Below are 26,856 nucleotides of genomic sequence, written 5' to 3' on the forward strand. Positions count from 1 at the left end.
GCTAACTAAGGCCTTACTAGTTGTTCCATTTGTCTTAATATAATCTAATTATAAGTATCATCATCGTACTCAGTAAATCTCACCAATAGCAAAGCTATGGTAAGGTCTGAGGAGGATAAGATGTAGACAGCCTTACCTCTACTCCATAGAAATAGAGAAGCTGCTTCCAGTGAGACCCCCGGCTCGACAGTGGCTATGCATCAAGCCTTGGACATAAGGCACATAACACTCAACCATCAAGACCCCAGTCGATTGGTGCATGTACCCTTGTATTTCGGCTATCAACGCCACCACATGATACCTGATTAACTTTCCGTCACTTTTAATGCCATATTTACAAAATTAGTAAAATAACGTTAAAATTAGTGCAATATTACTAATTATAAATATTAGCAATTATTATAAACTACATTAAAAATTCATAAGAGTCAAAATTTTCACTATAATATATTCAAACTTTGTGAACTATAAAATTGTTTAACACAACTCTTAGCTTCTTTCATAAAATAATACATGTGTGCACATTATAAAAGTGTGTAAACTGTAAAGTAAACAACATAGAACACAAATTTCATAATACTCGAAGCAAAATCCATGGATCGAAACAAATTTTCACTTATTCTTCTTGTTTTAATAACAGCTAACGGTTTCGCCACCACGGAAACCACCGGTGAACCACCGTCTACGGTGTCTGCACCACCCCAAAACAAACCAAAGATAAACCTAAAAATGGTAATATTGTTGGCCCGCCTAATAACTTCCTTCTTATTAGCATGCTTCTTTTTCCTCTACTTCCGGAGATATGCCGACCGTCAGCTCGCTCTAGCTGCCGCTACTGGACCTGGCGGCAATCAAAGGACTGCCATGAAGCTGGCGGCAGCTCGCGGGCTTGACCCGACCGTTATTGCTGAGTTTACAAGTTTTACTTACTCAACAGTGAAAGATATTAAGATTGGTCAACATGTGCTAGAATGTGCCGTATGCCTAAATGAGTTCCATGGTCATAAGGCGTTACGGTTGTTACCCGAATGCAGCCACGTGTTCCATCGAGATTGTATCGATGAGTGGTTGGCTTCTCATGTCACGTGTCCAGTTTGTAGAGCGAGTTTTGTTCCTAAGCCCAGTCAACTCAGTCATGATACTGAGTTAACTGATAGCCTAAAGAGGCACACAAAAGATCAAGTTTCAGTTGAACTCGTTGATCTGGAACATGATCTTGAACCTCCTAGGAAACTGTCTCGTTTTTGTTCCCTGGGACATCCGATGGTGCAACGAACCATAGGAAACGTTGATCGATACACGTTAAGGTTACCAGACAAGGTACAAAATGTTCTTAAAAACAATGGGACTGAGGTGTCACTATTACTAGAAAATGGTTTGAAAACGAGTCTTAAGAGTGCAAGTTATGTTAGAGGTTCGAATTATTTTGACTACGAAAGGTTTGGCCACGAAAGACAACCGAGTGGACGAAATTTTGGGATCACGGGCTCATTTATCTCACACGGCGGTAGTGGTAGTGGTTTCGGCTTTGATGTTAAGGATTCCACAACCACTTCAAAACGATTATTGACTTCTGTTAGGTCGTTTAACCATTTGTTACAAATAACGAACAAAGATACTGATATGATCATGACAAGATTAAACGATAGTTGATATCAAATAATCTCAATTTGTAAATTTCATTTTTGTTGCCCTTCATGTCATAAAATTAACATCACACAAGATTATTGTTAGTTTATTGATTTTCTCGTACCAAAACAAATGCTATAGTAGTGTTATAAGAAATGCATTACCCATTAAAATATATACTTAGTATTTAAATATATGCATTACCCATAAAAGATTCAATCAGGCGGTCTATGGACTTTGTTGCTCTCCACGGCGCTTTCGGGCTAATAGGTTTTATGTTACGTCAATTCAAACTTGCCCGATCTGTACAATTGCAACCTTATGATGCAGTCGCGTTCTCTCGTCCAGTTGCTGTTTTGTTTATGCATTCTTGATTTTATCCACATGTCAGCCTTGTTGGTTCTCGGCGCGTAGTTTTGGTGTAGCAACTATATTTTGACATATCCGCTTTTTTCAAGGATTTCATAATTGGACATTGAACCCATTTCATATGATGGCAGCTTCCGGTGTATTGGGCACTGCTTTGCAATACGCTATTCATGGTGCTGGCATAGAAAATACTTTATTTAAATAATATATGGTGATGATGCAAATACATTCCATGCTTTTAACCCAACTGTCACACCCCGTTAAGCGAATTGCGGAAGCGTAAAACGGAAATGCAACAGATACAACTGGTATCAAATACATTGTTCATAAAGAAACATTACTAACTAATTTACAATATATTACATCGTTCTAACATCTTTTACAAACTAGGTGATACAATCAAACCGGTTCTTCAATTACTTTACTTCTAACTCAAATGCCCACGACATCAATCACCAATCAGACACGTAACGCACAGGAAATTACTTCTCATATCTGATTACCTGAAAAGCATGTTAAAACAGATCAACTACGAATAGTTGGTGAGTTTCATAAGTTTTAACGAAATCAGTTCTGCGCACCATACAGTCATAGTTTGTATGTACATGCGTATATAAGAAAATGTATTTACATTTATATATGTATATCTACGTCTTTGTATACTGATATATGTATGTGTATAAGTTTATGATAGAGTTTGAAACTACGATAAAATCGTGACTGCTCATTCGTACTTCGTGCCTTCATTTTCCAAATAAAATCAACCCCTGTGGCCCCCTTTCCGCCAACAACGGTTCCACGTAAAATCACCACTATGGTCCCTCTTCTGACCACAATGGTTTCACGTAACTCAAACATTACACATTATACACACAAACAATTATTATTTTCTACACATAGAATTTCCTATACCTATACACATAGTATGTATATATATATATAAACACACAATACACACACACATATATAGTAATCACGTATTACTAATCACTGTGGCCCCCTTTCCGCCCACAACATATATAATCATAATATTTTCTTAACACTCATGTCATAATCAAGTTATTTCGTTTAATAAGTTGCAGCAGAACTTGGCTCGTATGCCATACTCAACTTTGGTTTATAAGTTGCAGTAGAACTTGGCTCATAGGCTATACTCAACTTTAATTTATAAGTTGCAGCAGAATTTGACTCATAGGCCATACTCAACTTTAGTTTAGTAAGTTGCAGCAGAACTTGGCTCATAGGCCATACTCAACTTTACTTAATTAGTCCGAAAATATGATTTTTGATCACTCTTGGTGTTTTGATATTCCCGCAGGTTCGTTAGTCGCGAACTTGCCGGTTTTTATAAAAACTGAATTTGTTTAATCTTTAAATTAGCATAATTAATTAACCGTTAATCATTAAATTATGAAAATTTAGCCACTTATCAATTAAAATATGTAGATTTTTATAAAAATATTTCTGGAATTATTTACTGATTTATTAATTTATAAAAATTCATTTTATCAGCTATATTTCGCCTGAAAATCGTCCGTTTACCCCAAACAATTTCCAAAACTTCCACAAAAATTCTTGAATGCTCAAATCATGTCCCAAATCAACCTGTATCAATTCCAGAATGTAAAAAGCTCGTGCGATATTCTTTTCGGCCCAAATTCGGTTATAAAAATTCACACGAACGCATATAAACAAAACACCTTTAAACTTCTCCAAATGATCCCAAAACTCATATGTGATCAAAATACATCAAATCTGAGTTCCCAGAAAAATTTCATAATTTTTGAAGAATTTTAGCTATTTTTCCCAAATAAACGTCCCAATTCGGTAATAAATTCACCAAATATTCTCGGATGGTCGAAAAATTACCAAATTTGAACAGGGACTCAATGACATGGTCCCTGATATCCCTGCAAAATTTCAAGGCCTAATAATATGCACATCACAACCTTAACCTAAACAGCCCGTAAACGAGTGTTTCGGCATTACCTTAGCGGTTTTGGCTCGTTTCCGACTTTTTAATCAAGTTTTCAGGTTTGAAACGTGGAAGACACTGTTTGTCGTACCCGATATATTTTTCGCACTAAAAACCAAACCCGAAATAAATTTGGACTTGGAATTTCACGTTCGGGCACGTAAATCAAGAAAAGTGGGCCAAATGGGCCCAAAATGGGACCCAACGAGCCCAGCCCGCCAAAGAAGACTTTTCCTCCCTTGATTTTCCTTTAAATATAAAAACAAATCCAAGATATTTTAAAGCCATTTTCTTGTGGAAAAATCTGGATATCAACCTGGTCCTCTCAAAACCCAACAAGAACAAGGTAAAAAGCTTCATTTTTGGCTAAGTTTAACTCGTTTAAACTCGATTAATACCATATAAACATAGCTTGATTGCCAAAAATCATTTCTAACCATGTAAAAACCCTAAAAATGGTCCATAAACATGTTTTGATCATACACATGGTAAGGAACCTGGTTTGATAGTTTTTTTGGCCATAAACACGGATTAAAGGGTTGAAACGGCGTTTTTACGGTTCAAAAGTTTGTTTTTGTGCACTAGCCGAAACCCTAAGTTAAAGGGCTGTTCTATTGATGAAACTTGCTTGGTTTGTGATATAGGACCTGTATCTAGCCTACATAGGAGCACAAGGGCTTGAAAAGGTGATTAGAAAGGCGAAAACGAACCAAAACAGCTAAGGTAATGCCGAAACACTCGCTTACGGGCTGTTTAGGTTAAGGTTGTGATGTGCATATTATTAGGCCTTGAAATTTTGCAGGGACATCAGGGACCATGTCATTGAGTCTCTGTTCAAATTTGGTAATTTTTCGACCATCCGAGAATATTTGGCGAATTTATTACCGAATTGGGATGTTTATTTGGGAAAAATATCTAAAATACTTCAAAAATTATTAAATTTTTCTGGGAATGCAAATTTGATGTATTTTAATCAAATATGAATTTTGAGATCATTTGGAGAAGTCTAAAGGTGTTTTGTACATATGCGTTCGTGCGAATTTTTATAGCCGAATTTGGGCCGAAAAGAATATTGAACAAGCATTTTACATTCTGGAATTGATACAGGTTGTTTTGGGATATGATTTGAGTATTCAGGAATTTTTGTGGAATTTTTGGAAATTGTTTGGGATAAACGGACGATTTTCAAGCGAAATATAGCTGATAAAATGAATTTTTATAAATTAATAATTTGTAAATAATTCCAAAAATATTTTTATGAAAATCTACATATTTTAATTGATAAGTGGCTAAATTTTCATAATTTAATGATTAATGGTTAATTAATTATACTAATTTGAAGATTAAACAAATTCAGTTTTTATAAAAACCGGCAAGTTCGCGACTAACGAACCTACGGGAATATCAAAACACCAAGAGTGATCAAAAATCATATTTTTGGATTAATTAAGTAAAAACGAACTTTTCTATGAGAAACCTGGACAATCCGGATAGATTGTGCGCGTTTCTTCTTAAATCAAACTGAATAAATGGAAACGGACCCCGAGGCTAATCCGGTACCCCAGTATGTGATCCTTCTTTATAACTTAATCATTTTATTAACCAATACATTTACCCAAGCTTATTTCCCCATAACTGTTTTCTGAACTCGTAAACGAACAACTTGGCCCAGCTGGGAAAACGAGAATCTGAGCCAAGTTCGGTTTTAAGTATTAGACATTGAACAACATCACAACCTAAGCCTATTGTCATTTTTTGGGTGTTACAACCACACCCAGACTAGCTATACAGCCCAGCTTAGTATAAAAATTATAATAATATTAAAATATTAATATTATTATAATATGGACCATAGGGACTAAGTGATAACAAGGGAAACGAACCCCGAGCTGACCTCGCACTGAGTGCCTACAAAACCGTGAGTTTCATGACCCCTCTTTTCAAACTGTTTACAAACTTTTGGGGTGAAAAGCGTGTTTATATACATTATCTACCAGAAAACGGTTCAGGATATAGATTATCTGAACATGTATATATGAAAAATCCATACAACCATAATAATTAACTACGTGCTGATGAAAGGTGATTATTAAGTGGAGAGAGTACGAATAACAAAACATAATGAAATTACATGTGACAATATGTTTATACAAACATGTCATGTTATGTTAAATATAACTAATTTGGGAATAATGTGGGCCATGGGGCTATTGTGGGTGAAAGGGGGGCCACAATACCAACTCAAGCTGAAAAAAAAAAAGAACTTATTCAAGTCCCAAATCTTAAGCTAATTTACTAAATTCAGATCTTAAGTTTTCATAAACTCAAATGCAAAGGATTCAAGGTATATGATGATAAATTGGGCTTTTGGGCCCACTATGTTGGGCTTCAGTTCTAACTTGAACAGCGAGTCATGCTCATCACTTATTACAGCTTCCATCCATCAGACGAGCAAAAGCTAGGGTTTTTCTGCACTCAATCAAGGTATTCTCTTGCTATTTTTTCGAAATTTTATGATTGTTTGTACGTATTTTATCAATCGCCGTTTAATTTTTTGATTTTGAAATACGCGAAAATTAGGTTAATTTGTTATCGAATCAGACATTTGAAACACCTTGTTGCGTGAAAATTGGGTTTAATTTAGATGGACTTTAATTTTTGATCAATTAAGCTAATTGCAGCTGATCAGTGGTTACTTTGTTAGATAATAATTGTTTGTATGTGTTTGCTAATGCTATAATAATTAATATTCATTCATAGCCACAATCAACCATTATTGACACCACCACGGTTCCACCTCGACCTGTTCTAAACTCCTGAACCGTCACAGACCCTAACTCGATTCATAACCACCTGACATATCTAAATCGGTTCACAAACAGATATTGAAGATCCTTTTACGTGCCCTGAATCAAGACCTCATTTCTTATGGGTTGAGCTCCGCTTGTTTCGAGCTCCTTTTCTAAAGCTCGAGCCTGGCTCATGAGTCGTTTTTTCAAGCTTGGCTTGGGCTCGTTAATTATTTATTAAGTAACATACAATTTTAATTTTTTTTATAAATTTTGAGAATAACCTTAAAAAGAGCCTAAACTCGGCTCCAATTCAGTATCTTAAACGAGCCGAAGCTCTGCTCGAGCTCGGTTGTAAAATGTGAATTTAATACATAGAAGCCCAAAAGAGTTAGAACCTAAAGTTATGTAAGGATTGAGCTTGGGCTTGATAACTAAAATGAGCTTTATTTGAGGCTTGGGCTCGGCTTGTGCTCAATAAGGTTAGCTCATTTCGGGCTTTTTATCTATCTGATTTCGAGTAGCACGTGAGCGGTTCCGCACATTTTTACTCCTTGATTGATCCTATGGAAGAAAAATCGTGGAGGTATTAGGGTGTTTTGTACTTCTATTACTGTCAATACACTTTAGTACCTTGAGTAAGAATAGCCTATTATAATTAACATGATCAGCTTGATTAACCGGTTTCTTAATCTTTCTTGTTATCAAGGCTTCATCATTATGGTCATCACAGGAGAGCTATTATCAATTTCCCAATCTTCCATTTTACTTCCCCAATTCCGTCCCCACGTGTCACTCCAAGGCCAAACTCGTACCCTGTGCTACAAAGCTTGTACCACAGCCTCAACTAGTTGTACCCCTGCTTTATCATTAACACCCGCATCAAATTTTTCACTATCAAGAAACCGGTTTTCAAGTATCATAAGAGGCTGCACAGTCCCTGAAAAAGTACCAACCAATCTCTCTGTTGATTTTGTTGAAGGAACCGATATTGAACCAGATAACACTAGTGGCGGCGGCGCTGGTGAAATTGGTGGCGGTGAAGGAAACAACTTTGGAGGTAGTGGCGGTGGATCTGGCGGAGGCGGTGAAGGATCATCAGACAACAGTGAAAACGAACCTAAAAAGACAGGGATGTCAATGTCTCAGAAACTAACACTCGGCTATGCCGCCTTGGTTGGGCTGGGCTGGTTGATGGGTTATTTGAAAAGCGGGAGTCAGAAATCTTTGCTCTCTGGCAGCATATCAGCGGCATTGCTGTACTATGTTTACACACAGCTCTCAGTGAACCCTGTGTTTGCATCATGTGTTGGGTTTGGTTTGTCGGCTGCTCTTTTGGGTGTGATGGGTTCACGGTTTAAGAATTCGGGTAAAGTTTTCCCTACCGGTGTTGTGTCGGTTGTGTCACTTATTATGACGGGTGGATATTTACATGGTATCTTGCGCAGCTTTCATTAATGGTGGTCAAATGTGTAAGTTTATGGACTTGGAAGAGTTTAGTATTGTTCTTGTAATCTTGACTTTGTTTGTGTTGAATAAATTGTTAAATACTGTTAAGAGAGGCTTTGTTGAGGTGACATGTGAAGTGATTTTTGTTCATAGTTTTCTAATTACTCAATCAGTGACCTTCCGTTGGTGATCGGTTCCTAATCCATTTATGCCAAAAAAGTGAAGCTACACTTCTGAAAGCCTTAAACATCCATATCTCATTTAACACTTTTGACCGAAAAAAAAGGTTCGTGTACGCTTTCTCCACTTCTCCACAACCAATATCTTATCCATCTATAAATGACAAGTTGGATAGCAATGTTAGAAGGTTATGTAGTTCATCTCTTCACGACCCGTTCTCAATTGTCATTTTCAGTGCCATGATCACCGTATCCCATCCTCTTCGTTCATGTGCCTGTCACAAATAATCGTGTTTTTCTTCTTAGTTTCTAAGCAAATAAAATTGGAAATAATTTTTTCAAAGAATACTCCCCCATCTATGTGTCAAGCCAAAACATTGTTTTATCCCCCTTTCCCAAGCAAAATGATAGTCTTTCTGAAACATGCATTTAGGTCATGATTTGGTTTCATTGGCTCCAACTAATGCGAATTCCCAGCCCCCCCCGATTTACATGTTACCGATTTGATTTGATTTAGGTTAGCAGTTCTGAGTGTCGATGTTGCGTTAGATTTCTTATTTTATTTTTATTTTTTAAGTTCGGTTGGGGGAAGGTTATATGTTTTGAAGGATAGTATTAAGACATTCAATTAATATAGATGTCGGCAAATCAGTATCATAGATTTGGATGTGTCACGTTTTAGAATCGAGCACGTGTAGATATTGTATTGGTCATATTACGACTTTATGTTTTGGGCTTCCTTTTTCGGTTGCTACAACGTAAGACAGAACCATGCCAGCATCGCTGCCATATTTTAACAAACTAAACCGATACCGACTGACTTCCCGTCTCAGTGATGTGGGTTGAGATCATTAGTTGAAACTAGTTCTCAAGCTCCTTGAATGCTTTTTAATTACATGGGTTGTCATTAGTAAATGCAGTTTTATATGCATCACATATTTATAAGAAAACTCTTAAAGAGTGTCTTTCTAATTTCTCTCTCCTCTCTTACTAGAATAATGTACATTTTTTTAAGTGACGACCACAACCGACCACTCACACACTTTCTAATCACATTCCTAAATTACATGTTTAAGTATGCAACAAAACTTGAACTCTCGTCATTTAAAAAGAAAAAATCTTATCAAAACGTGGTACCAAGCTACCGGCCTCTAATTAAGTTAAAGGTCCTCTACATATAAGAGCTGGTCCAGTGGGGCATAACTGTAGAAGCCCACTTATTTCCACCTAACATGCATTAATTTATATGTGGTTTATTTCATATCAATTTAATATTTTGACTTAGATGTATCATACTTGTTTTTAATAAATGCATAGTTTTAGATTCATCACATATTTGTTTGTTGCATCTTCTTTAATTTATGATATGGACACGAATGAGTGAGAGTTAATGTATATGATATTGATAAGAACGAAATAAATATGAATATAAACTATAGAGTCCCCGGATTTATGGATTCATTTCCCATTCCCACGTGTTGTTTTAAGTAAATTACAAAAAAATGGTCAAAAAATGCATCATGTTAGTTAGGGTAGCAAATGTGTCTTACCCGTGAGACCCGACCCAGACCCGATTAATGGTATTCTCAGGATCGGGAACTAACCCTATTGTAAATAACGGGGCTTGATCGGTTCATGTTTCACGGGTCTTACGGCACTCGCGAGTCTTACCCAGTTTATGCTCACCTCTATTGTTAGTGTTTCTTAAATGCCGAATTTGGTTAAATATATTATAAAAACATAAAATCACCGAATTATAAAAATGTTTATTATAATAATTTGTACAAAAAATGTTCTACAAAAAAGAATACTATCAATAACTGAAATCAAGCTTAGAATTTTATATATTCATGAAATTTTACACCTAACTTAATAATGATATTTAGACTTACAATGACACACAACATGAAAATTAAATAAAATTAAAATGAACACTTATGGTTCATAAGATCATACTGATGTGTAACTAGCTTGAGCAAGCTCCACTGATTGTTGAGAAGAATGTGTTGCATCTTTTAGCTTTTTTGTAACCTTGTATTCTCCATAAAAGTAAGAAGCAAATCCCCATAGAGACAAAACAAGCGAGACTCCTTTCTCGGATTGAAACTTTTCCTTATAGAAAACAACAGCTAATACTTCTGTTACGGGAAGCAGAACTGCAATTATGATTCCTGATAGCAACGCTGATCCACAAAAGATTACTCCAATGGCTCCTAGGAAGAAGCATTGCCCAAAGACGGCATTAGCACACAGCACTAAATAATATTCGGTTTCCCCAAGTTCGAAGTTGGGTGCTTCCCTCGGAATCACCTACAAGGAACACGATTAAAGTTCAATAAACACTTAATACCGGCAGGAACAAGGACTTTTAATTAACACGGGTAACAGTAGAGGATATATCTACTAATAGATAAAGTTTGTTTGGTAAATCTAAAGACCAAAACCGAAACTAAGCAATTACTATTAATCTTAATATCTTATCAAATTATTAATCGAGCTGGGAATCTCTCAATATACCGTTATGACTTATGTGGAAAGTTCTTTTATCAGAGGAGAGAAACATGGTTACTATTATATATGTTAAGTATTCGTTATTAAACGAACAAATAAATACATACAAAACTTTTGTTCATTTAATTAAACAAACGGTCATGAGCATACGGCATGTTCATGTCGTTTGTCCTTTAATTTATTTTCTTTATTTACGTTCATTCAATTTATTCGTTTAGTTAACGAAATTCATTCATCTATGTTGGTTCTTCGATATCCGTTTACATATTATTTTTAATTTATTTATTGATTAAATTTATTTATTGATTAGTAATACTAATTGGCTAATCATATATCAAATCATTACCCAATTCGAATTAATTAGAACCAACCTCTAAGTCATGAAGTGACGTGAGAACAAAAATAAGTTCATTTTATTTGTTTATTCTCATTTATATTCGTTCATTTATATATGTTGACACATACGTAATCTATGTTACTTTGGCTGTTTATGAGCCGAGCCAAACCGAGCGAAGGCTTGCTTGTTTACAACCGAACCGAACGATTGAAATTTGAACCGAGCGAAAATTGAAACGAGCCAAAATCGAACCGAGCATTTCTGGATCGAAGATCGAGTGGTTTTTAAGCAGTATTTCAGTTTAAATTTTCAATAAGAAACAAGTTTGAATGTTGCAAATAGTATATTTTGTAAACAAATTAGTAGTTTTTATGCAAATATGTAATAGGTTGTAATCTTTTTATGAGAATTAAATTTAAATTGAGATATAATGAACACGTAAATAAACTTCTGGTATTCTCAAAATTTGAGGTAAACAAATAAAACTATAAAATTGACGGAATTGAAAATTTTTAAAAGGTTTAAAAAGTTGTATACTTATACTTATGTGTTGTTTATATATTTACATATTTGTTCATATAAAATTATATATAAAATAAATTAAAAATATTCGAGCCGAACCAAACCAAGCAGACCTTTGCTCGTTGTTTGGCTCGTTTACAAACCGAACAGAGCAGGGTGGCTCGTTTACAATCGAGCGAGAAAAAAAGCGAGTAATTTCCAAGCGAGCGAGTTCGAGTGACGAGTGGTTTTGACGTCCTACTTTAGATTGTTAAAGAATAGATATAAACGAACTCAAAACGCTAGCTTTCTATTTTTTAAGTAAAATAAACAAGAAAATTCATTGGTATAATTAGTGTTCGTTACCAAAGAGTGTTTGACCTAGTGATCGGTATCAAGATATTGGTATTGGATAAGGTTATAACTGTCCGTAAATAATTGTACCTTGAAGTCATTGTTGACGATCATTCCGACAATACAAAACATAGTAGCGGACAAACTAATAACCAGCTGAATCTCCAACACCAACGTATACGTAACCTCCTGTTTTGCCTTCACGTACATTAGTTCCACCAACGGCAACGAAAAACCATACAACACCGCGGCCGCCAACGTCATAACAAACCCCATCGCATACTCCTTCTTACTCTCTCCCTCCGGCCGGTCACTGCTCGTATGCAACGCTAGCACGGCTGCCCCAACCGTCAACAGCACCACCGCGTTCACCGAATAAGGTGTAAACTTTATTTTCACAAGAACGTAAGCGAAGAACGCCGTGAAAACGAGCTGGGAAGCTATTATTAACGAGGAGGTGGAGACCGGGAGGCGGGCTATGCCGTAAGAGTATAGATAGTTGACGGCGCCGGTTATGATTCCTATGAAAGCCGCCGCGAAGAATAACCTGTAATATGGTAAAATAATTTATTGATTCATTTCATTCAATAGTAGTTACAATATATAAATATAAATATATAGAGATAAACCAAGCTCGTGAATAACCTGTAATATGGTAAAATAGTTTATTGATTCATTTCATTCAACAGTAGTTACAATATATAAATATAAATATTTAGAGATAAACCAGGCTCGTGAATAACCTGTAATATGGTAAAATAGTTTATTGATTCATTTCATTCAATATTAGTTACAATATATGAATATAAATATATAGAGATAAACCAGGCTTGTGGGACCGATACAAATAAGTCCTAAGTACTATAATACTATGTTATCCGATATAACCTTGGACGCATGTAGATTGTTGTGGTTGTGTTGCGGTGGAAGTAGAGGAATATAAGGATGGTGATGATGAGTGGAAAGCCGGCGGTTTGGAGGCACGACAACAACCATACACGGTTGCCGCCGTGGATGAAGTAGAGGCGCATGATCAACGGACCACCGCCGGCTCCTATGGATAATAAAAGGCAGTTGAGGATTAGAAGGGTGTTTCTGGCAGCCATGTTAACTATGGTGGTGGTGGATGTGGTTTCTTTAGGGTTGTCCATGTTGTAAAATTATGGGACTCGTATGTTTACTTCTCTTAATTGTGTGGATTGTCTTGTGGAAAAGTGGAGGTGTGTACTACTTTACTACATATATATGGAGATTTATTTTTGAAAGTAGGAAAAAACTCAACAATAAGTGGTTGTATGAGAGAGAATTAATTAATTTGTTTGTAGGTGACTTGTTATTTGAATATTGGTTCCTAAAAGTTTTATATGTGTTGCCACCTCTACCTTTTGTTTGATTACATGAAAGTTTCATCGGTGTTTTTCTCGTTTGAAATGACGGAAATAGTTTGAATATTTTAAGATTTGCCAACTTAACACGATATTCGTATTAATCCCACATGAAAACCCGGATATGCGAAACAGAGTTTACCTAGCTTACACCGGTTAACTGAGCGCGCGCCATAACATCTTCAAAATCCACTTTGACCCGTAGAGGTTCAACTTAAGGAGATTCAGCTTAAGCATACAGCCACTAGCTAAATAGAAGCAATGAGGGTCTAAATCAAAGATCGGATATTATATATTAGAAGACCATTCCTCAATATGGCATCATCTGTTTATAATAGATAGAGGCACTCCTTCGATTCCCACCTTAACCTCTTCATAAAGATCCGGATACACTAGCTTATCTATCTCAATGATAAAATTAAATGGAGATAGAGGCTCACCTAGCCTTACACCCCCCCCCCCCCCTCTTCTTGAATTCAAATGTGGGACCGCCATTCACCATAACCGGAACTCTAGCTAGCTAACGATAAACACAACTTCATCCAGTCGATCCACTTATATTGAACCCCCATAAAAACACCATAACTTGAGAAAGATAATCTCAGCTTAGAATGTCTTACATATACGCCTTCTCTGATTATATTTTGAAGAGTATTAACCTTTTATTTTATTTTATTTTTTTAAACTATTCACCACCTCGTTCATAATAAGAACGTCGTCTAAGATTTTTTGAATCTGGATAAAAGTCGATTATGTGTGTGTGTGTGTGTTGTACATGTGCGTTTATTGGCATTTCAATTAAATTAATATGTGTTTTTTTAACGACCAACGAATCCCTTAAATGAGCTACTTATTAAATTCATCACATCATGATACACTAGCCTTTTAATCCGGGAAAACCATCACCTAAGGCCAATGTCCGTGAATACTTGTTCAAAGACATGACAGTGTAGTGATATAAAATCTGTTCAGTTCAAGGATCCAACTAGTGAACGCCGCCTACTCATCTAGTCTCTTGTCATGATTATCAGGTGTCACCACTCCACCACCCACTCACTCACAAATTAGTTAATGGTAAGTTGTTGGAATTACTCAAGTCAACCACGTTAATAAAAACCACACAATAAAGAATGTCTTGCTTATAAATTTTAGTTTTAATTTTGTCATGTAACAGAAAATTACATAGTTCTTGGAACTTCACTTTCAATTTCTCTGTCATAATATTGGTGGGGGCTTCCGTTTCTCTATTGTGGACGAGATTTATGAGGAGCCAGCCATATGGCTATTGATGGTTGGAGTCGTAGAAAAATAATGACTCCCACGTTGACTAAAATGATTTCGTTGAAATTCATTATTTAGACAGGATAACTCAAGACACCCTGACTCAAACTCTGCATGTTACTTAGGATTACGGTCATATCATATTCAAGAATCATGTATAATCATGTTCACGAATTATATAATCAATTAAAGATGATATAATCATTTTTATTAATTCAAGAAACAGAAGAATCAGATAAGCACTTGTTCGAATAACCTATCTTGAATTGCGTAATGGCTGATCTTCAATTGAAATTCGTAATCCAATCAACAATTCGCAATCCAACAAGGCACCAATTAAAATTCCTCAATCACAAGAGTACTAATAATGCAAGTTGTAAAATACCGCTAATATACCATAATAGAGAAATATACACCACTAAAAACGTCTATACCCCAAGCTCCATCTAAGGTAAACAAAAGTATATGAAAACTATACCCATAAGAAACTCTATGTCGTATTACATACCCTAAAGGTCCATAACCTTAATAAGATGTCTTTTAAATACCTATCTAGTTATCCAAGATCATGTCCTTCGAGAGATAGAAGTTTAGCAAATTCAAATTAATTCGGTCATCCCACATCATTTTGGCATGCCTCTGTATGTTCCCCGTCCGTAATAAGGGTTTCCATGGTTTGCACAGGAGTCGTCACTTGTTATCTCTTCATATGCCCAAACCATCTCAATACTCCTCCCTTATCTTATGTTATCTTATCTAAGATACATGCAACCCCAAATTTCTCTCAAAAAGTACATTTCTTATTCGATCCATCCTTGTTTATTCACACATCCACCTCAACATCCTCATCTATGTTGCCTCCAGCTTTACGGTTTCGCCTTCTTGATTTGCTTAGCAGTCAATTCCATATAACATAGTCAGTCATACTACAACCCTATACACCCCCCCCCCCCTATTCTCGTAGGAATATTTTATTACACAATACTCGTGTACGGCTTTCTATGTCACACCCCGACCAAAAGCAGCGAAACATGTTGGGGCACGACAGATTGCACATGAACACAATGAAACTATTAAAGTTACAATATTTAAACAACTTATTCATTTCATTCAACATCATATAACAACACAACTTGCTCATACAAATAAAACAAAGTACAAAAAATAAATAGTTCATTTAACTAACACCTAAACGGTCCAAGATAAAATAACATCTTCAATTCTTCAGTCAATCAATTATCAAGCATGTAACATTGCATAAAATATATTTTGTCAACACGTATGTTGGTGAACAATTTTATGGTTTTTGTATATATAATATGGGGCAAAAATCCACAACTTATATGTGAAACCGTAAACAAAAGCAGCTGTTTGGATTTTCGGTATCCTCAACCAGCAGTATGTTCAGGATAACTTCAAGATATGGCATCTTCCGAGATAACAGGTATCCTAAATATATTGTATAATTTAACAATTCGTTCGCTACTTTCCTTGTTTACCAGGTCAAAGGAGTTGTCAAGATTGCCAAAAGACCCGGACATGTCGTTATTAGAACGTGGCTGAAAAGGAAACGTGTTCATTAAGGGGAATAACGGCTAATTGATCTAGTCCATAGTTTCCTAAATTGTAGAAAAGTTTGTTAGCTTTATTTTTATTATAAATAGAGCGATAACTCAGATCATAACACACACTTAGCACACGAGACTTACTAGTACTCGCATTTTCTGAAATCACGATCGAGTTTCAGCTCCACACTTGTAACCACTTTGTTATTAATAAATCGGTGGTGATAGTTTTCACCACCCGGGGTTTTTTTCTTGTTATCCTAAGGATAACGGGGTTTTTCCTCGCAACAAATCTCTGTGTTCAAGCCATTTTTACAAGCACTTAGTCTCATTTTACTAATTTGGTTGTAAAATCACGTTTGTTAATTTTTGACCAAAACAGCAGCAATTTAAGTATATAAATCATAAATAAATGAGACTTCTTTCTAATAGGTTTTACGAAATTACAAGGAGAAGCGTATAATCATACTTATTGAGGTTAAGGTTGAGGATGAGGCCAACCAACAATAGCAATAAACATTTAACAATTAATCATATGAGGCATATAATACACAACTAGGCTATTATTCCAAGTAACACATAACCTAGAGTTTGTGGTTTGAGGATTTAAGTCTCAGATCATTTTTGTTTGAGTAAGTATGCAAGCTACCCCCCCCCCCCAAGTGTACAAGAGAAAACGGGGATTAAATTACTCATTTGAAAAAAGTAACGTTGATGATAAAAAACTTAGAATAAATCTTCAAGTAAGTGAGCCCAACAGTTCGGTTTTACGTGTGTGTCCTATATTGAAATTTGAAAGACCTTGAGTTAATATGGAGTCTTGAAGATGGAATATAAATAGTGTAATAGTTTATAAAACAAGGTTGGGGTTTTCAGGATTTTAAGTTATATTTTACAAAATACGGTTAAATAAAGTAAGCATACATGAAATGAGATTTACATGAAACCAGGTCTTTGATGTTTAGTTTTACTCGACCTTTGTTAAGTTTTACATAGGGGAGTTGGTTTAGTGCAACTGTGCAAGATCCCACTAACGTAAGCACCAAGAGCTGACCTTTTAAAGGTTTGTTTGGTTTAGTCGTTTCGGGACTTGAAAAAGTACCAAATCAGATCCAACTTACCATAAGATTTAAATATATGGATTACTTCAATAAAATTAGTAGTTTAAACAAGTTTGAGAATTTTATTAAAGCCCCAACTCGGGTTTAAGCGAGTGTAAATCGGCTCGATTTTGATATAAAACCAAGTTTGGTTCCAACACACCATAAACTTATAAATATAAATAATATAAAATGAAAAAAAAAGGTCATGAAAGATTTTTGGTGGTTTGAACGGTGACTAGCTCGTTAAAACGAGAAGTTTGATTTTTACTCAGTTTTTACCCGAAACTTGGTTTAAGCCAAGATTTATTCCAACACTTCCAAAATTCTAAATAATATGAGTAATATAAAGTAAAGCATAACTAAAAAGATAGGTTGAACTTTTGGTGGTTTGAACGTTGACTAACTCGTTAAGACGAGCGTTTGGTTTTACTCGGTTTTTATCCGAAACTTGGATTCAAGCCAAGTTTTATTCTAAAACTTCCATATCAACCATATAATAACCAAAATACAAAGAAAAACTCAGATCTAAAGTGTTTTATGCAACATGGTTACTCAAAAGTTAACTAAAGTGCTTAAACGAGTGTTCAGTTTTGGTTCGGTCTTTGACTCGATATGAGATCGAGGATGGTTACCATATGTCCAAAACAATAGAACTAAAATAAAGTAAAATTCCCATATCTAAACTCAAATAGAAGGTTAAACAAGTACACTTTCCTAAAAACAACCAAGCAGGCCTAAAATGCATAAATATGTGTTGGAATGCCCAAAAACCTTAAACAAAGATGAAAAAGGTTTTATTGAGATAAAATAACATAGAACAACTGAAAATATCAAAATCATTTGCCCGAAATGGATTGAAATGCATGATTCGGATATGTTGACTTTCAAAGTCAAACTTAACCAAAATTAGTTAGAACAAATTGCAAGTTCAAACAATTTGGGAGAAGAAGTAGAGGATGAGCAGGAGAAATGGCTGGGATTGAAGGAGTATTTACGGGGAATGATTAGGGTTTAAGGCAAAGGTGCATTAACATGTCCGGTGGATAATCGGTGCACTTTGATTCTTTTGTTTAAATTATTTTTGAATTAAATAAATTATAGCCAGAGATAAAAACATGTGTAGAGGGTTCTAGAATAATTATGGGTTAAGCCTTGGTCGGTTCAGATGGTTAAACACGAGCTAGAACCTTAAACGAGCTTAAATGAGCATGAAAACAAAACTGTTGTTGCAGCATGCTGGTCCCTCTACGCGGCTAGCCATGGGGGGCCTCGTCGCACTACGAGGTGAGTGATTTTTTGGTAGAAAGTTTTTTTTTTACTACTTTGGTCCGTATAATAGTTTAAAAATGATTTTTAACACGATATAAGCGAGTTAAGGACCAGTAAAGGTGATATAACAACATGATAAGTGCGAAACATGATTATAACATAAAAGTTCAATATTTTATTAATATCCAAAGATCCGAAAACAAAACGGGTCATGTTTACAATACGAATGCGAATACAAAAACAACCCGAAAATGGCAAATGCCACATTCTACTTGCACCAAATTGCTTGAACATGTTGGGCTACATCACTGCATATGTCCTTGTCTCTCTAGGCAAACGATCCAAAATACTAGAACTTGGTTGTCAATGGGAAAAATACACCTTTTATACTGATTGAGTGTTCTCTTAATTGTTTGCACAACTGAAGTTATAGTAAAGTTACTCGATTTAGAGCCGCTTATATAATTGTATGTAAACCTTTGTGCTCTAAGGTCGTCACACCTCTAATTACTCATTCAACATCACTTTATTCTCTTCTACTATAAAATATCTTTAAGCGTGCACCACGGAATTGACTCCCGAGATGACTGGACGGCTCATCAAAGAACCATAAAAAAGAAATGGCGTCAACGCAGATCCTTGATGAAGTCTCACCTTCACAAGAGTATGTATCCCCAACATGTATTCTGACACTTGTTTGGACTCTGTTATATATATCGTTAATTACATTTATATACCTCAAATGAACCCCTCTCCGTTATGACTATTCCAAATTACTCAACGTGGCACACTATCGTAAGCCTTGCCTCTAGGTCCATAAACTCCATATACAAATCTCGTTTCTTATCCTTATACTTTTCCATAAATACTTTTCCATAATTCTTATATGAATTACCCTTCCTCACAATATCAAAGCATAACTAAGGAGTTTAATTTCTATGTAGCTAGCACAACAATGAGCATAGATAAGGCGTCACCATATATGTACTTGGCAGTGGTGTTAGAAACCTATGAGAATTTAATCAAATATAAAAATACCTTACGCCCTCGTTACGAAAAATGGTGTGCTTTTCCGCTTTACACCTTAAATCCGGATCGTATCGTCTAGGTGCGCCTCACGCTTTTTAAAACCTAGAGATTTTTGTGTTCGAACTTTTAAAATTATTATTTATTGTGTTCAACTTTGCTTCTTTTTTTTTTTTTACAGAAAGACCAAGCGTGTCCGTCTTCTGTTAGAAGTTAGACTCGATTCATGGTCAACAGTAAACTTTATTATTATTTATTATTATTTTTTGTCATTGATAACAATAATCAGAAGATACCAAAGAGTCTTTGGCCTAGTGGTAGTAGGGTATTAGGTATATACATCCATACCAAGATGGTGATGGTTCAAGAATGAAGTCGGTACAATACTGAAAAATATTGATACCAAAAGGAGTCGAAAAATATACCAAATACCGTAACTGTTTTGTTGGTTCGATACTAATACCATTGAAAATACAAAAAGACTCCAAAGCTGAATGGTATCGAAACTGAAAACATGAAAAACAAATATTAGTTTCAGTATCGATAATGTTCAGTTGGTGTCGGTTTGATATGGGATCATTACTTGCCACAAGATTGTTCATCCCATGTTTAGGCTGTAGATTTAAATGTAGCATTAAAGAGTGTGATTTTATAATTTTAAAGAAAATAATTTTAGGACATGGTGACACCGACACCATATATGCACATGCTGCACGCCAAAACAAGTGGTTACTGTCACACCTTACTTCCTAAATTTCAAGCTTGATTTAGACATATACTTATATTTTTTGTCCACATTTATGACGTCGTCATTTTATTCATTTGAACAATGATGGAAAATACTTAAGTTATGTGTCTCGTCAGCTTGCATGACAGTCACACTTTATATGTTGTTATCCATACACGACGCATATGTATATGCAGCGTATATGTTGGATAAAAACATATACGTTCACAACTTCTAACAATCGACATGACATTATATAGAGTAGATAACTACACTTAAATCATTTGTTCTAACTTTTCAATTGTTTAGTTTTGTTCACAAGTATTAAAAACCATTACTTCGCTCATCATTTACCGTAAAAACCATCAACACAGGATCATGAACAGCGAGATCAAAACGTTTCAAGATTGAGAAATCACTCATGCTCTCAAGTTAGAGAATGAAACTATAAATGGTTTTATTGATCAAACATTAAATGGTTATAAAACCAGTTGAAAGTAGGTTCATAGCTCTTGCATTCAACTGCAACCCATAACACCATCTGAAATTATAAACCTCAATCCTTTAGCAAGGACATAAAAACGCAACCACCGAGCGTCATCAATCATCATCCACAACTAGTTAATTATTTCTGTAGCAACGGCAGTGCGTTTGAAACGTTGCGTGTTATTCGATCGTGTATGGGCTCCTGCACACAAGAGCATAACTTAATACCAGATTATTATAATTATTGAAATAACTTAACTTTTGTAATCATTCTACAAGTAGAAGAGGCGTTCACCATAGTCTCGGGTATCTCAAATTTAGATTTTGTAATTGTCTCAAACAAGAAAATGTATCTGCAATTCAAAAGGCCCAAGTAAATAATCAATTGAAACAAAAAGACAAGTTTGATAATTGATAAACAGTTAGTTAGAATTATAATAATAGTAAGGGAGTACCGCCAAGCGAGTTCAGTAACAAGGTCTTCAGGAGCATCAGGGAGGACCTAAATTGTAATAATAATTTATAAAAATGTTTCAAGATTAATATATATAGAAGTAATACCTAAGCAGATATATCTGCATGCAATGCTGTTAAAAAGTATGGTGATACTTACCTTGTCCTCATAAGGATTGCAGTGATCTTTGAACCACAGCCTCAAAAACTCCTAAGATTCAAAAGTCAAATGATAAATGATTGACCAATAGCAAAAATTACAGGTTTGACTAACCGAACTTGATAATAATAAACAAGTATCCAAAGAGACGAATAAGACCTTATCGACATTCTCTGGTTCAAGACCGTTCTTGAAACGGGATTCGTAAGAATGGGCTAACCAGTATCTGCTTGAGTCGGGCGTATGGACCTGCATAAACGGACCATGAATTTGTGTTATCAGTATGAACTATACATAGATTATGTGACTTCAACTTGCTATGGGTGTGTGTATGTGTTTGAGAGAGAGAGACCTCATCTATTAACAGCACCGAACCGTTATGGCTCTTGCCAAATTCATATTTTGTATCGACTAATATCACACCATGTTCTAATGCGACACGCTGTATTAACAAAAATTAACAAAAAGAGCTGTTAAGAACAATAAGAAATACTAGGAGAATAAAAAAGGCTGATTTTATCAAACTATTTTTGCATATCAAAGGCATATAACAAATAAGATCAAGAAAAAAAATCTGACTAATAATGTTAAAAAGCAATCATACAAACAAATTTTAGCACACATAAATGGCCCGTTCATTCTATTGATATGAAGGTCGAAAAGGAGGCCTGCCTCCTAGTTGAATGTCATTTTGCAAAATAGATCTAGAACCAAGTGCAAAATGGAGGGGTCTCATCCTTTACACTTGCTAAGCCTTTCTATCAACTCCATAAAATTACATATAACAAGTCTGGTTCCGTACTTTCGTTCCTAACCCGGCAGCCAACCCAAAAAGAACAGCTAGATGACATTATTTATGTTGGCATATAGCTAAAACAGCTTGCATATGACTCAAATTTTGTTCAAGTCACAAATGACAAACCAATATCTATTAAAAATGCATTACGTTTTTTAATACGCTTAACATTAAAATTAAAATGTACAATTTGAGCTAATAAAGAACTAAGATAAATTACCTGGCCGTACTCGAACAAACTTAATGCTTTGCTACTTGCTTCATCATAATCAGCTTGACTCATCAACCCTTGTTTGACAATCTGCAGCACATGTATGGAATAACATACATATTCAAAAAATACTTATTATCCATTATTTTCTGCAAGTTTTGGTGTCATTATTTTGGTCCACTAGATTCCCTATTTTTAACTACCAAAAGGTGTTTAGACAGGTAATTAGCATAGAGCAATCAAACGAACCCATAAACCATGTGTAGTGTCAAATGTCGCAAATTTTTAAAAACATAAGGAGTGTGTGTGTGATTGTGTACATAGACATAAACTTGTAAGCAAACTGAATGTTCAGTAAACCGTTCGGCAAGCTCGTTTATTTAATAAGCAAGGTAACATCAACACATTTTTTTGTTCATTTAGTTAAACGAACAAACATGAACGCATGTATTGCTCGTTCATTTATGTACGTGAACTTTCATTTGCGTTCGTTCATTCAAGTTCTTTAGTTTAAGTTTGTTCATTACCTCCATTTATATATTCATTTAAAATATTTAGGCCCTTTACGTTTAGTTTAGTTTATGAAGTCATATATCACCTCTTACATTTTACGATAGTTTAATTAAATTAAACATATTGATGTTCACAGTTATTTTTAACTGGTATTCGCTCCGTAATGTCCATTCATCTATGTTCAACTATGTCCGTTCGTTTAAGTTCGTGAATTGCTCGTTTATACTAGTAACAAAACTAGTAATAGACGAACACAAGCGAACATGCTCGTTTTCTTAACGAATGAACACAAACAAACAAAAATACGTTCTTTTAATTGTTCATGTTCAACCATTTGTTCGGTTAAAGTTAAATGAACAGAAGCATGCTCATTCGTGTTCGTTAGGTTCTTTACAAGCCTACACAGACATGAGCCACTTCGTTTATTACAAACATTAGAGCAAGAACTTAGGAAGGCTTATTTCTCGCTCATTTAAAACATTTTTCCAACTCAAAAACCATAATTAATTTTTAAAACGTAACAGCATTCATCAAAACACCATTAACTGGTATTCGCTCCATAATGTCCATTCATCTATGTTCAACTATGTCCGTTCGTTTAAGTTCGTGAATCGCTCGTTTATACTAGTAATAAAACTAGTAATAGACGAACACAAACGAACACGCTCGTTTTCTTAACGAATGAACACAAACAAACAAAAATACGTTCTTTTAATTGTTCATGTTCAACCATTTGTTCGGTTAAAGTTAAATGAACAGAGGCATGCTCATTCGTGTTCGTTAGGTTCTTTACAAGCCTACACAGACACGAGCCACTTCGTTTATTACAAACATTAGAGCAAGAACATAGGAAGGCTTATTTCTCGCTCATTTAAAACATTTTTCCAACTCAAAAACCATAATTTTTGGCATTGATGTTCGATAATAAGAGAAACATACAACATATAAGTATAACAATATATACAGACCTCCTCTGGAGTAATAGGAACATCATGATCTGCAGCTTTAGTAGTTGGTGTGATTATATTTGCCGGTAGCCTCTCGTTTTTCACCATTCCTTTTGTGTAATATTAAAAAAAGCTTACAAGTTAAAATATGATAAAGAAGTGAAAGCAGTGCAAATGGTTTGACTACAAACCTTCAGGAAGAACATTGCCACAGTAATTTCGGACACCATTCTTGTATACAGTCCATAATGAAGTATCAGTACTTCCGGTCACGTATCCTCTGACTAAAAAAGGTTAAACAAAATAAATATTATTTAACAATAAACTGATTAGTACATAAAAATAAGCATGTATAGATTAGCATCTAGGTATAACAATGAAAAGAAGATATTGGCATATGTTAAGAGTCTAATTAGCATCAATCTACCAAGATGAAGAATATAAAGTATTAGTGAATGGTACACAATTAGGAAAAAGGAAAAAATTTATTTTTTTCTCATAATATATGACATTTTAACATTCAAATATCTCTCAAACAGTTAAATTAAGTCAGTCAGACATTGATTTTCAATGTACAAAGGGTGTGTCAAGTAAGGCTTGAAATTTCAAGTTAGCTAACAATGAGCTTAGCATAATAAAAATTACACTTTGGGTGGCTTTTGATCAATTTGACCCCTTTAGCTAACCTTTTTGCCAATTTCATCCCTTAAGCACACAATATGTCAATATAACAAAGGTTAACCCATCTGTATATGTATGAGTCAAAACTGCAACATCTAATACCAACCCTGAATTTATGCTTTTGAAAGTCAGCTTATCTAATATTTTGTGGCACATGCATGTGTTTGTGTATATATATATATAATCATTACAATGTCCTGAATAACTTATACAAAATTGTATTCTTCAATTATTGCTTACTTTCATTACTAATGTCACGGGCAGGTTAGGTAACTGGTTGAGAGATTATGATCGAAACGAGAAATTATTAAGTGATCAAAACAGGTCAGGTCGAGTTGACCACCAACATTCTCATAAAGTTTTTAAATTTTATAAATGAATGGTCAAATAACAATTAAGGTGACTTTCAACCATTCCACTCGTCATTGTTACATTCCAATTTTCAACTCATGTTCAAATAAGCATACAGATTACCACCTATAAAACAGATTACTGATCGGTTATCTTCAAGCAACAAGTTACTGTTTCAAACTGTAAGGGCACATAATGTAACTATAATCCTAAATGCGGCACTTACCAACAAATTCCACAGGGAAAACAGAGCATTTCTTTGCAATGGTAACATTTTGATCAGGAACAGCTATTATCGCATTGGGAGCAATGTGCTGAGTTTGGTTAAACCACCATAAACTCGTATCATTAAGAACCTGCAACATATCAGCAATTTACCAATCATTAGCAAAATCTCAACCAGTCAACTCACAAAAGAAAACTCACTCCGAAAGTGGTCGCATAAAAAAATCACCTGTCCTTTGAATGGAATTGAAGCAAGAACTCTATCAAAGGCACTCTGTCGATCCGTTGTCACCAGCACAAGATAATCCCCTCCATCATAGATATCTCTAACCTATAAAATGTCACATTAACAATTCAATATAACTTGGTTAACCAAAAAAAACAATTCAATATAACTAGGGAAGTAAATAAAACCAAAAGCTTGGGCTTGGCACGCTTATTATTTATTAATTACTATATATACGTTTTTAATTATTTTTATATAATGAGAAAAAACTTAAACAAGCCTAAGCTCGGGCCAAGCTCGTCTAGAAACTTAAACGAGCCACACTTTGGTTGTGCAATGTGAAATTAATACATTGAAGTCTAAAAGGGTAAAACTTAAAACTACACAAGGCTCGTTAAGATTCGACAGGCCTAAACGAGCTTCCTATACAAGGCTTGAGCTTGAAGAAGCCCGGCTCGTTTCGAGCATTTTATCGATCCAAGCTCGAGTAGCTAGCGAGCGGCTCGTTTACACTCCTAAAAATAACCAAACATACAATTTTATCTTTTATTATTATTATTATTATTATTATTATTATTATTATTATTATTATTACTACTACTACTACTACTACTACTATTATTATTATTATTATTTTACTGTAAACCTAACCTAGCCAATTGCACAAACTGATTGAATAATAATAATAATAATAATAATAATAATAATAATAATAATAATAATAATAATAATCAAGCAGCTTATTTACCTTGCCTCTGGTTTTAGATTTAAGAGCAGGAATATTAAGATGAAGATTGGTCTCGGAGAGGCAATTATGAAGCGAGCTTTTAGCAGCATTAATAACTTCATCTCTACGGCCACTGCTTCTTAAATTATTCAAACTCGCTTCCTGTTCTTGCTGCTTCGTTGCCATTACTATCGAAACCTTCGGCAATCGCTGCGAAATGAAATTGAGTTTTGCTGTTGATTGAAACGGTAAACTGTTGGATGATGGTGAGATGATGACGCCTAGGGTTTTGGGAGGGTTTAAGCCTGGAATACACGCCATTTGTTTTTACTCTCTATCGAATGAATTTGTGGTTTTAAGCAATTTTAAAGCAGCAATCTTTAGTAAGAATTAGGGATTATTTTAAGCCCTCCATTTTGGCATTTTTAACACACTTTAGTTATTCCGTTTTGGTATTTGACCAATTTTGACCATTTCATTTTGATGTATTTGATACTAGGATATAGCATGTGTAATACATGGGTGGTTAAAAAAGTGTAACAAAAAAATTAAATTTAATAATAGACATAATAACATACCTTATGGATTCATAAGATATTAATAATGATAAATAAAATTTTATAATTCATAG

The 26,856-nt window shown here is 34.9% G+C and overlaps 4 protein-coding genes across 4 annotated transcripts; 2 read left to right on the plus strand and 2 right to left on the minus strand.

Moving 5' to 3' along the window:
• Positions 1 to 594: 594 nt before the first annotated feature.
• Positions 595 to 1,653, plus strand: LOC143610991 (RING-H2 finger protein ATL11-like). Its single transcript, XM_077085324.1, has one exon. It carries the CDS (start codon positions 595 to 597, stop codon positions 1,651 to 1,653), a length of 1,059 nt encoding a protein of 352 aa, XP_076941439.1.
• A 4,741-nt stretch (positions 1,654 to 6,394) lies between these two features.
• LOC143610977 (uncharacterized) lies at positions 6,395 to 8,312 on the plus strand. The gene is made up of 2 exons (XM_077085312.1): positions 6,395 to 6,457; positions 7,472 to 8,312. The coding sequence occupies exon 2, from the start codon at positions 7,483 to 7,485 to the stop codon at positions 8,218 to 8,220; it is 738 nt and encodes a 245-aa protein (XP_076941427.1). The 5' UTR covers positions 6,395 to 6,457; positions 7,472 to 7,482; the 3' UTR covers positions 8,221 to 8,312.
• A 2,021-nt stretch (positions 8,313 to 10,333) lies between these two features.
• LOC143610978 (purine permease 1-like) lies at positions 10,334 to 13,290 on the minus strand. The gene is made up of 3 exons (XM_077085313.1): positions 12,982 to 13,290; positions 12,184 to 12,640; positions 10,334 to 10,700 (listed from the first exon to the last, which is right to left on the minus strand). Exons 1-3 carry the CDS (start codon positions 13,242 to 13,244, stop codon positions 10,341 to 10,343), a joined length of 1,080 nt encoding a protein of 359 aa, XP_076941428.1. The 5' UTR covers positions 13,245 to 13,290; the 3' UTR covers positions 10,334 to 10,340.
• Positions 13,291 to 20,889: 7,599 nt separating this feature from the next.
• LOC143610976 (phosphoribosylaminoimidazole-succinocarboxamide synthase, chloroplastic-like) lies at positions 20,890 to 26,546 on the minus strand. The gene is made up of 12 exons (XM_077085310.1): positions 26,247 to 26,546; positions 25,502 to 25,603; positions 25,274 to 25,403; positions 24,207 to 24,299; positions 24,037 to 24,125; positions 22,565 to 22,645; positions 21,901 to 21,990; positions 21,708 to 21,797; positions 21,549 to 21,599; positions 21,391 to 21,437; positions 21,231 to 21,288; positions 20,890 to 21,137 (listed from the first exon to the last, which is right to left on the minus strand). The coding sequence occupies exons 1-12, from the start codon at positions 26,544 to 26,546 to the stop codon at positions 21,075 to 21,077; spliced, it is 1,194 nt and encodes a 397-aa protein (XP_076941425.1). The 3' UTR covers positions 20,890 to 21,074.
• Between the last annotated feature and the right edge of the window lie 310 nt (positions 26,547 to 26,856).

Source organism: Bidens hawaiensis, unplaced genomic scaffold (assembly GCF_021521415.1).
Source record: "Bidens hawaiensis isolate Kalapana, Puna unplaced genomic scaffold, B.hawaiensis_p1.1 tig00028811_1, whole genome shotgun sequence".
Taxonomy (NCBI): Eukaryota; Viridiplantae; Streptophyta; class Magnoliopsida; order Asterales; family Asteraceae; genus Bidens; species Bidens hawaiensis.